Genomic DNA, 12,686 nt, shown 5'->3' with positions numbered 1-12,686 from the left:
TCCCTGGAGGTGACATGTGGCTGAGTTTAAAGGGTAGTAAATACCTCTCTGTGGGTATTTACTGCCTTGAAGGAGGCCATAGACTTTTTTCCCCAGGCTTCAAACATTCTCATTGTCGAGAATGTGGTAGGCCTACATCTTCAAAGGGCCCTGGAGGAAGATGATTATCTGGAACCATTGCAGTCTAGGTTCAGACTGGAATACAGCTTGGAGATGGCATTGATTGTGTTTGTGGATGACCTCTGGAGGGCTCAGAATAGTGGTAGCATATTCAACCTGCCCCTTACTCTCTCTCTGTGGCTTTCAATACCACAGATCATGGTATTCTTCTGGGCAGACTGAGTGGATTGCAAGTTAATAAAGCAGGTGCATTGCTGAATCCTTCCCTTTAACCATAGTAATTTTTCTCAAAACCCCTCCCAAGAACCACCACTTCAAAAATTAAATCAAAGTTTTGGACCTGAAAGATTATTTTTAGAATAGTCATATATACCAGCATTACTGTAGCAGCTGTCAGGACTGGGCCTATATTAAAAAAAAAAAAAATGTATACCCCTCTCTTTTTCAAAATCCAGCTCTTCACATGAACTGAATTGGATTTCTTTACTTTTCATCTTTTTAAAGAATATACCAAGACAGAAAATATAAACGTAAGAATTCTGAAAAGTAAGCAAGTGAACAACTTGAAGCATACATGATATCCATGTATTAGCTTTGTCCCATTTGGAGCTCTCTGAATAGGCTAAAATGACTGTTTTAGAATTAATGTCTGACCATGTTGCCTAGCAATTCTTGGAGTTTTAGTGCAAACATTTTTAGTGGACCTAGCCTATATATCTCGCAGAAAACTGGGTAGCAATACTATTGGAATGTGTGGCTCTCATACTTAGTAATCACCGATAGTCTTAGGTGTATTCATTTGTCACCACCATTTCCTGTGAAAGTGAATTCCAGAGCTGAACTATGTATTGCATGGCATGGCTTATATCTTGTCTGCAATAAAGAACTTATCTAACTATATTGTACATGTCAGCTTTTGCTACAAACAATTTCCTGAATATAGGCTTAAACATGTGGAAAGTCAAGATTCATGATTATGCCCACCCCGAAGTCTGAAAATAATCTATTTTTGGAAACACTGTATTAAGGATTTTGCTCTTCTACAGGATTCAAGATAAAAGGGCAATTGGCTAAGATAAGTAGGTTTGCTCTTGATCTAGATTTAACTTGCACATTGGATTTATAGCATAGCTTTATAGTGTGTATATATATATATATAGTTAAAAATAGATATAAACTGACCCTGTAAAGGGGGTGGCATTCATCCTTGAAACATGGTGCCAAATGAGCATAGATCTGTAGACTATAGTAATAACTCGCCAGCTGGAGTGAGAGAGCAGAAGGAGACTGTTTTTCAAAACACTTGTTGGCATCTACTACCTAGAAGGAGAGAATTAACATAGTTAAGACAAAATTACAGTGATAAGCATATTGTGTCTTTTAATAACTGCTGGAAGAGGAGGAGGAGGAGGAGGACTCAAAACATCTGGAGTACCACTTGAAGACCACTGGCATTGACAAAATCACCATCAGTCAATTGCAAAAGGCAGCTTTACTCTGACCAGCTTACATCCTGCAATGATACCTTTAACACCATCAAACAACATCTGCCTATCCCAGGTCCTTGGGAAGGACTTGATAGGTGGATAAAAATGCCAAATCCAGTGTAAACATCTGGCTGACTGTGTGACCAACGATAATAATATCCTGAAGCCAAAGAATATTCTTTGTGGAGAGTGGACATGGAAGCTTTCTAAGATCCAGTGGTAAGAGCTTTCTTGTTACTGACATACTTCAACATGGATAGAAGCACGATTGACTTGAGACAGCACCTTCTCAGTGGCTACAAGATTACAGAATGTGTATCACATCAAATATAATTGGCCTCCTGCTTGTCTAATGATGCATTTATTTCAAAAGGCTTTATTGTATATTCATATTATTGTAAGCTTACCCTTGTATATCAGAGGCAGAATATAAATTACAAGAATGGAACTGAATTTAAACCAAGGGCTGGATTCACTTTCTATACATTATGAGAGCTAAAAGAGATTAGGAAGTAGAGCTTCGGGGATGGTTCTCCTGCCCCTACCCTCAGCCATCTTTTCTTCTGATTGGCTGGAGGCCTACAGCCTCATTTGATTATGGAAAAGAATATCGGGTGCTTATAAGTTCTGATAGTTGGGAGGATCTGCAAATCTTAACTCTGTTTTGGCTACCCTATAACTTTCCACTCTTGGGGGGAAGAAAAAACAGTCTGAAAGAAGACAGTTAAAAGCAGAGAGTGTGCTTTTGGAATATTTGTAAGTGCCAATTCTGTCTATCAGAAGTGGTAGAGGAAGCTCAGATTAGCCTGGCTAGTTGGATCAGGTCTGAGATGTGACTGTGTCAACAAAATAAATAAATAATCCCCAGGCAGAATATGCAGTGTTAGTCACTCTCTCTCTCTCTCTCTCATTGTGTGTTTAATATTCAAAATCTACAACCAATTAACTCACTGGTATAGGATAATGGATTGGTTTAGAAGGTTTATTTCATGAATGTATATAGTCTATTGAGCATGAAACTGAGCAAACTGAGCAAACTCAGGGAGGCAGTGAAGGACAGGAAGGCCTGGTGCAATATGGTTCATGGGGTCACGAAGAGTCGGACATGACCTAACGACTGAACAACAACATATAGTCTATGCCTGGAATATCAGCCTACACAAAAGACCAACATTCATTTTAGAGATGAAAAAGAACTCTGTATGTCTGATAGCTTGTTCATGTGAAGTTTTTTTTTTTTTTTTAATCTTTTTAATGCCGGAGCTTTAAAGTAGCATGGTTTAGGATTTTGTTATCACTGATAGACAGGGTAGCTTGACTTTTAAGCGTGCATGTTAACAGAATCAGAACTGGTGGACTGAAAAGGCTGGTGCACTAGACTGAAGAGGAAGTATGATTTCTTCCCCTACCAGCCTCACATCAGATCAAGCATTGAAATTTCTTCAGAACCTAATATAACAGAGGCTTGCTTATTATTGAGCTGAGGCATATTATATGCTCATCCTCTAAAGGGAATTAGATTCAGACTCAATATAAGAAGCAGGTGAGAGATTAGAGCAGTCAAGAAGCATGTCCCATCTGTGAACATACCTGGGGTAATGCAAGCAGGTAAGCAAGAGATAATGTCATGTCATTTGGTAAAGCTTCGCTAGCCAACTGTAACAGGACTGCAACAGAGAAAGAGACATAAAAGTTCAAATGCTGACACCTCCAACCTTGGGCACATACTAAGTTCTATATCTTTTTATTCAATTTCAGACATAAAGGTCATGTATACATTTAATTAAGTGTTAATCAATTCAGTAACAATTAAACAGATCATATGTAATTAGACTGAGAGAATGCTTTGGTTTATTTTCCAGTCAAGGTGAACAGGTGAGAACAGTATAGGGCAGATGTTGAACTGAATGGTTGAAATGTTTCCCATGCTGATTTACATCACCAAAATCTGCTGGCTTTAAAACTAAAGCAATAATATAAATTTATGAACATTTAGAAAAAAAACAGGCAGCAAGATAGTGTGAAATACGTTGTTTCTTCCAGTCAGAACATCTGCATTTATCACCTGCTCTTTATATAACACAAGACTCAACTATTAATCAAGTTTTTATCATGAGAAAGAAAGCAACAAGCATATCACCATTTTATAAACCATTACTGCAATGAAAGAGTTATGGAAATATCTGAAATCTATAATTCAGTACTCCAGCTGTTAAATATTCCCAGTGCAAGGAAAGGAGCTAAGCAACACTAACGATAATTTCTGAGCAATACTGAACACAGGAAGCTGCCTTTCTCCAAACCAGACTGCTGGACCATCAAACTAAGTACGGCCCGCGCAAACTAACAATGGCTTTCCAGGATTTCTGTCTGGGACTGGATATGAGATATTCTACAAAGAAAGCACAAGTTCTTCCACTGAAAATGGTCTTTCTCAATATTTGGTTAAAGCAGACCCTGTATATTATAGAAATTTAAGTACAGTAATCACCTAATGCCTATTACATAGAAGTATTTTAGTGTGCCAAGTGAAAAAAGAAAAAAAGGGTACAAAGGCTTTCTCTATCCCCTAGTTAGCATTCTGACCCAATGGAAGCTCAGCTAAACTAGGAAGCTCTGAATACTCCAAAACTACTGTTCAGAAAGGCGTACAAGACTATGCATGAACTGTCACTTCCTTTGTTGTTGTTATGTGGTAGATCCAAAGGTCAGGGATTCAACCCCCCAGGATTTCCAAGAGAGGCTGGAAAAAGATCCCTGCATGAAATACTAGGCTACATTAAATGAACAGCCTAACCAGTACAATACGGCTCCTGATTATGACTTTGTCCAATCATAATAGCATAATTTTCTCCAAAGATAAACATTAAAATATGTATTACGGGAAACTGAATCACAGAATAACTTGCAGAGAGTAGTAATGACATCAAGCTCAGGATCTGTGTAATTTTAAAGCCCTTACATCCTCTCCCCCACTATGCAAAGATAATCAGTTGTACTACTTATTATCAGGAGGAAGAAAGTAAAATCTGAACACAAGATGTAGACTCAAGCTGGGTCATGATCAGGTGTTCAGAGAAATCATAGAATCAAGAAATAGGGGTATAAAGGTTATGCTGAGGATTGAGGAAAACTGTTACGGAACCGGTGATCTTGAAAATGCGGAGGGTAAAGGATATACCATCAATCAGAAAAAGCAGTGTTTAGCAATGGAGGCGAATATGTGTAGCTCAGGGTTGAACTGTGGAGTCCTTGGGGTTCTCTGAGCTTGGTTCTTTTCTTGCAAACGTTTCATTACCCGGCTAGGTAACATCTTCAGTGCTAAAATGGGATGGGGTTTGCTCTCTATTTATATACTGTGGCCTGCTTTGCCAGTGCTGATGGGGGTGGGGGTTCTGTTTTGCTCTTCTGGTAGTTCATTGATTAGCATATGTTGACTGCTTGATTGTGTGCCTGGTGGTGACCTTTGCTTATCTGGGTGATGATTGCTGGTGATTGAATGCTGGTGAGGCGATCTTCTGGTCTTTTGCCTCTTTTGAATAGTATGTAGATGCTGTTTATCTCTATGTGTCTGTTAATTGCTGCCTTGTCTGAATACCAGGCTTCCAAGAATTCTCTTGCATATTTGGATTTGGCTTGGTCTAAAATGCTGACAGTTTCCCAGTTAAAACTGTGGTTGAGTCTGTCCATGTGTTGTGCAATTAAGGAATTTTCATCATGTCTTCTGACTGCTAGTTGGTGCTCATGGATGCGTTCTGCTAGTCTTCTGCCTGTTTGTCCTACGTAGTGTTTGTTACAGTCCTTACACTGTATGCTGTAGATGACTCCTGTTTTTTCTTCTTGGGCAACTGGGTCTTTTGGTTTACTTAGGATATTTTGGAGTGATTTTGTTGGTTTGTGTGCTACAGAGATGCCATATGGTTGTAATAATCTGTTGGTGGTTTCTGAGACGTTTCTGATGTATGGCAGTGTGATCCTTTTCATGGCTTGTGTGGGTTGTGTTGTAGTAGGTTGAGTGGTCAGGCACTGTTTGATAAAGTTACGTGGGTATCCATTTTGTTGGAAGATGTTGTATAGGTGGTCTTTTTCCTTTTTCTGCTGTTCTGGGTTGCTGCAATGCGTTTTTAGCTCGCTTGAATAATGTTCTTACATAGCTCCTCTTGTGGGAGGTGGGGTTGTTGCTTTGGTAGTAGAGTACTTGATTGGTGTGAGTTGTCTTCCGATAAACTTGGGTTTGATGAGGTCCATGATTCTGGGTATTTCGATCTGGGTGTATTTGGTTAAGACAGGTGTTTTGTGTAGTACAGCTGATATGGATTCTTTCGCTAGTTCTGGGTTTATGGACATGAAGAGTGCTGTGACATCAAATGAAACCATAATTTCATCTTCATCTATGTGCACATCTTTGATTTTCTGGAGGCACTGCAGTGAGGAGTTGATAGAATATTCACTGTTCTCTGTGAGGTGTCCAAGCTTTTGGACTTGACAGAACTGACAAAAAAGCTTGGACATCTCACAGAGAACAGTGAATATTCTATCAACTCCTCACTGCAGTGCCTCCAGAAAATCAAAGATGTGCACATAGATGAAGTTCAGAATCTACAAAAATACAGGGAAAGAGTCTTACAGATAGTGTCAAAAGAAGGCTTTGAAAACCAGAGAAAAATTTTGGCCAATTTATGCTATATATTTTAAAGGGTGTACAAATAAAAGCAAAATTAGAACATGTTGCTGTGAGTGTAGGCAAAAGGTAAAATCTCTTTTGAATTAAGCTCCAATTCTGCTGACTTCATGAATACCTCCATGTGCATTTCCTGGACACCTCTTGGCAACAATATGGAAGTAATGTGGCCTAGTCTTTTTCCCATCTACCTCGGTAGAGTGTTACCTGGTAATCTCCCATCCTACTATTAAACAGGCCTGACACTTAACTTCTGAGTCTAGATAAGCTCAACTACCTGCTTTCACTTGCTGCAGAGAACACACTTTTAAATAGTTTTGTCTCCTACTACTGTGAAAATGGTGACAGGGAAAAAATAAGATACCACTTTTGGTTTTACTCTAAGCACTTAATGTGGCATATTTATTTACAAACTGATATTACTTGACTATGAACTATGAACCAAAATCAGTATATCTCGCACCTAACGTTAATGTTTCCACTTAATAAACTTCAGAGATAATAATATCTGGGAAAATAATTTTTAAAAGGGTTTATAACTGACATGGTAACTTTAGGTATTCATTCAGAAGAAATTTATTTTGATCTTCCAACTGCCAGATGTATTTAAGATTGCCAGCTGAAACATTTATGGTATTTCAACAACACATTACCTACAACATAATGTTATTTGGAAAGACCACACACACACACACACACACACACACACAAAAACCCCAAAACAACATTCTGAAGGTATTATTTAACAAAAGTCTAGCTACTGATTTAAGAACTAAACTAGCCTCATATTTTAATAGGAATCTTGTGTTTCTTTCCATAATATGAAACCTCTACAGAATTTTTTACATTTTATATGTAACAAGTGGCATTGGGGTGACAGAAAACAAGGGTACAGAAAACCATTTTAAGTTTCAAAGCCGTGCTCAAAGTGGGAAAGTAGTCCATATTATTGACCTTTACTGCATCAATTTCTGCATGATTTCTGCATCAATTGCAGAAGAGAGATAAAAAATAGACAGTCATCAAGCACTTAACTGAGTCATCCTCTCCCCACCCCCCCCACAATTTTACTAGGAGCAGTTAAATTCTTCTTTCTCTGCCTTCTATAGTATATATAAAAAATCCTTAGTTGGGAAACTCATGTTTTAAAGTTGAGATTTCTATGATGGCCTATATATGGGTAAGAAGGAACACAGCTTATTCAATAATATTATGATTTGTTATTATACTTTTCATGCTATCTTAGTCCAAGCTTGCTACAACAATATATTCATTTCATTTGCATGCATTTGCATATTTAAAGTCTTTTATTCTCACACTAACCTGATTCTGCTAATAAAGTAACCAACATTTTGATGGGAAAAGAAGGAGAAAAATGCTGTCAGCTCACCCTCATGGCTGGGATAGGTGACAGAACTGACTGCAGCCAATGCTTAAGCAGAAATGAAGAGTCTCTACATTTATTTTGCTTGCTGACCTGGCAACATGGCATCACGGCTAGGGCACAGGTGGGAACCTGCAGTGTGTACACACTGTCTAAACACCCACAGCACCCCACATCATAAAGCAGAATGTGTGCTTTACCACTGATTTTCAACAGTGTGATTTTTTTGCCCATTTGTTCCATAAATATGCTAAACAGGTGAGTTAAATCTCTGAAAAATCCTCCAAAAAAGTATTGGACTTTTATTAAAAAGAATTAATAAGATTCTGAACTAGATACCTTTTCTCTGAAGTATCATATACATGCTGGGTCATATGGCATCATCCTGCACACTCATATTCAGCAGTTTCCTTGGGAACTTTGACAGTGATATATTTCTTAGGCCAACAATGTCAAATAACATTTATCTACATTAAAGCAAGTCAGTTATAAATGAACAATCTTGTATGAATGTCCATGTGGGGAGAAATATGTAAACAAAACTAATTAGTGTGATTTTTCTATTTTGGCAACTACATTATGCTCATACACATCATGCCATTCCCTTTTGGAGTAATAATGTTATACAAAGTATGGAAAAAGAATAAAAGTAGCAAACAAAATAAATTAAAAACAAGAAATAAGCAAAAAGAAAAGGAAATATAACTGAATCTAGTTTACACTAACACCATCCTCTGTAATCTATTCAGATGCTTCTGTCCTTCCAAAACAGCAATGTTTCCACCATATCCAATTTCTACACTGCCTCTATGACCAAACCAACTCAACATACTTTTTTGTACTAGTTATTTGTTTTGGTATTCACTCCACATTCATTCAGCATGCATTCATTCTTGCCCCTATCTCTTTCTGTTTTTCTTCTTCAGGAGCCCATTCCCACTCCATTCAACTAATGTTTATGTTTCTCCTGACATATCCAGCTTGTAAGTCACCTGAATGGTTCTATCACTGAATAAACAGATAAATAGTTAAATCTCCTTGCCAAACATTTGAGAGTATAATACTTGTTAGTTTGGGCCAATACATAGGGCCTGGATATCTGAGGAACCACTTGTCTCCAATCGTCTCTACCTGCCTGGTATGTTCTGGCAGAGCGGGTGTGCTCCAGGTCCCCTCTATTAAACACTGACATCTTGTGGGACCAAGGAAACATGCCTTCTCTGTCATGGTCACAGCAGCATATCTCTTGGGGTTCTGGAAAGCTCTTAAAACCTGGCTTTGATCCTAAGCCTGGGGTTAATGTACTAATATAGTTTTGGAGGTCCTGTTGTGATCTGAGTTGCTTTTAAGATTGTTGTAGTGCGGATTGTTTGTGTGGTTTTATGTTTTACTTGTTTTTATGGTTTTTTGGTTTTGTACACAGCCCAGAGTCTGTTGGAGTTGGGCAGCTACAACAAATTTGAAGAAGAAATAATAATAATAATAATAATAATAATAATAATAATAATACCACCACCACCACCACCACCATCACCACCACCACCACCACCACCACCACCACCACCGTATGTCCAGATAAAAATGCATACATTTTACCTTCGGTAGCAGGAAACAGATCATGCCCTTCACTTTTAGTTTCTGCAAGCTTTCCTGTTCTCAGCAATACTTCTGCAAAGCTTTCCAAAGGAGCATGCTCATACATGGTATAAGTAATTTCATTCTGCAGAACAGGATTTTAAGCATAGTGGCATTATAGCCAGGGATGTAAGAAATACTCTTAACATTCAATATGTTAACTCTCCACAATGCTAGTTGAATCAGACCTCATTTATTATTTAGCCACAGAACAGATCTAGATAAGATCTCATCTATTATCTAGCCACAGAACAATCTAACTCAAGTGATTAGGAGTGTTACTAATAGGCTTTAAACTTACATCTGCAAGATATGGATTGTCAATCAGAGTTTCATAAAATGGATGACACCCTTGTTTTTCAATTGTTGCATTTGCTCCAGAGGTGCTTTTTAATACATCTCCAAACTCCTGACCCTTTGAGAAACAAACAGAGGGAAAGCCAATATTGAAATCATATATTTTCCCGTATAAAATTCTATTTCATCAGATATATCTTAATATCATGAGAGATGGTGACTCATACTTTAATTCTCCATTTCTCTCTAGCAGTAAAGTTAAGGGAAAACCTGAACAACAACACACAAAGATAAAATGCATATTCCAGGTCTTTGTGGTGCATATGATATTTCTATATATTCTCTGTTGTCCTATGAAAGCCCACAACAAAATCCCCTATGGAACACAACGTAATGATACACTTAAAAGACCAAGGTATAACAGTCGGAGGACTAATGTTACTTCTTACATGCAATGGTCGAAGGTAAGCTATTGACTTCTTCCACCACTGTCGATCACTGACAGCATGCAACATAGCCTTTGTGGTCAGAGTTGTGTTAGAAAGGACCTTCATGGTTTTAGCTGTGGTCCACTGGAGGAGATCAGCAGACTGACTAGAGGAAAAGCTGTTATCAACCTGTGAATTTATGCAATACACAACACATAAGCATTAAATTTAATCTGCCAAAGAAGACATGTTTAAATCAACACATGCAAAATAAGCATAAAGCATCTTCCAAAGATCGGCCAATTTCAACCATTATGTTTCCCATAAGTGCACATTTGAATAAAGGGTAACACAAGCACATTTCATTCTCAGTTATAAATCTTGCATATTTTAATACTGCAATTTCAAACTTGAATAAAACACAGCTTTGTGATTACATTTCATCTAACTGTAATCTTTCAGAATGTGTTATAGTGCTAGAAGCTTACAATAATCAGCTATTGATTAGAAGCATGCTAATGAATCTTGACAACTGATAAAAAATTATTTTTGCTTTATTCCAAATGTTTGGGTAGAAGAGTTTGAATGTCTAATTACACACTACAAAATTAGAAGCATTTCATTCTCATTGAGATTATCATAGTTGACATTAAAAACTTCAGACACAGCAGTAAACAAATGAACTAAGCTTTGCTCAAAGTTGTGAAAGAAAAAGCTATAAATAAATATGTTTTAGTTTTTTGGCAGAGTGCCATTCTAAAATAAGGAGGATATTTTCACATAGCAGAACAGTTTGTCTAGTAAGCTTAGCTGAATTATGGATTCTTAAGAGAAGACTGACCATAACAGTGTCTATTACTGTCTGTAAAGCATTATTTCCTTGACATACACTTTTGCCAAAGTGTGTTAATTTTTGTAGAAGAATATTCTAATGACATGAAAAACTACAACACGTCAGCATATTCTTAGGGAACAGTGAAAATCAGGCTCAGGGAGCAAGAGGACAATGGACTTCTCAACCAATCAGGCATCCAACACTATCTTCCATACCCTCACTTGACAACAGAATACCTGATTTAATCCTGGAAACTAACCATGTAAGATTGCCCTATGTGGATAAAATCACACATCTTATTTGACCATCACGATCCTGTGTATGTACCTATAGTGCATTCAGAAAGTATTCAGACCCCCTTCACTTTTTCCAATTTTGTTATGATACTACAATCGTTCAAATTCATTTTTTTCTCATTAATCTACACTCAGTACCCCATAATGACAAAGTGAAAACAGAATTTTAGAAATGTTTGCAAATGTATGAAAAAGGAAAGACTGAAATATCACATTGGTGTAAGTATTCAGACCCTTTGCAACAACACTTGAAATTGAGCTCAGGTGCCTCCCATTTCTCTTGATAGTTGCTGAGCTGTTTCTACACCTTGATTGGAGTCCACCTGTGGTAAATTAAATTGGTTGGACATGATTTGGAAAGGCACACACCTCTCTATAGGAAGCCTCACAGCTGACAATGCATTCTGCATCAGAACAAAAGCCATGAGGTCAAAGGAACTGCCTGCAGAGCTCAGAGACAGGATTATTACAAGGCACAGATCTGGGGAAGGCTACAAAAAAATGTCTGCTGCACTGAAGGTTCCCAAGAGCACAGTGGCCTCCATAATTCTCAAATGGAAGATGTTTGGCACAACCAGGACTCTTCCAAGAGCTGGTCACCTGGCCAAACTGAGCAATCGGGGGAGAAGAGCCTTAGTAAGAGAGGTGACCAAGAACCCGATGGCCACTCTGACTGAGCTCCAGAGATCCTGTGTGGAGATGGGACAAAGGTCCAGAAGGACAACCATCACTGTAGCCCTCCACTGATCTGGGCTTTCTGACAGAGTGGCTAGTCGGAAGCCTCTCCTCAGTGCAAGAGACATGAAAGCCCACTTGGAGTTTGCAAAAAAGCACCTGAAGGACCCTCAGACTGTGAGGAACAAGATTCTCTGGTCTGATGAAACCAAGATTGAACGGTTTGGCCTCAATTCTAAACGTTATGTCTGGAGGCAACCAGACACTGCTCATCACCTGCCCAATACCATCCCAACAGTGAAGCATGGTGGTGGCAGCATCATGCTGTGGGGGTGTTTTTCAGCAGCAGGGACTGGGAGACTGGTCAGGGTTGAGGGAAAGCTGAATGGAGCAAAGGACAGAGATCTCCTCAATGAAAACCTGTTCCACAGCGCTCAGGACCTCAGACTGGGCCGAAGGTTCACCTTCCAACATGACAACGATCCTAGGCACACAGCCAAGACAACACAGGAATGGCTTAGGGACAACTCTGTGAATGTCCTAGAGTGGCCCAGCCAGAGCCCTGACTTGAACCCTCTTGAACATCTCTGGAGAGACCTGGAAATGGCTGTCCACTGACAGTCCCCATCCAACCTGACTGAGCTTGAGAGGATTTGCAAAGAATGGCAGAAAATCCCCTGATGCAGGTGTGCAAAGCTTGTTGCGTCATACTGAAAAAGACTCAAGGCTATAACTGCTGCCAAAGGTGCTTCAAGAAAGTACTGAGTAAAGGGTCTGAATACTTAAGTACATGTGATATTTCAGTTTTTTCTTTTTAATAAATTTACAGACATTTCTAAAATTCTGCT

General features: G+C 38.6%; 1 protein-coding gene across 1 annotated transcript in view; it reads right to left on the bottom strand.

The window, feature by feature from the left end:
* Positions 1 to 12,686, bottom strand: part of NBAS (NBAS subunit of NRZ tethering complex) — a 191,603-nt gene that overhangs the window by 68,789 nt on the left and 110,128 nt on the right. The window contains exons 36-40 of the mRNA XM_088135940.1: positions 10,054 to 10,221; positions 9,609 to 9,722; positions 9,269 to 9,392; positions 3,198 to 3,274; positions 1,303 to 1,440 (exon numbers count right to left, since the gene is read on the bottom strand). Coding sequence (XP_087992066.1) covers positions 1,303 to 1,440; positions 3,198 to 3,274; positions 9,269 to 9,392; positions 9,609 to 9,722; positions 10,054 to 10,221 — 621 coding nt within the window. The remainder of the gene's footprint in view (positions 1 to 1,302; positions 1,441 to 3,197; positions 3,275 to 9,268; positions 9,393 to 9,608; positions 9,723 to 10,053; positions 10,222 to 12,686) is intronic.

Source organism: Python bivittatus, unplaced genomic scaffold, assembly GCF_059951505.1.
Source record: "Python bivittatus isolate LINGU-HERP-01145 unplaced genomic scaffold, Pbiv_v1 ctg000020_np1212, whole genome shotgun sequence".
Lineage (NCBI taxonomy): Eukaryota > Metazoa > Chordata > Lepidosauria > Squamata > Pythonidae > Python > Python bivittatus.
This window is presented reverse-complemented; position numbering and strand designations above follow the sequence as displayed.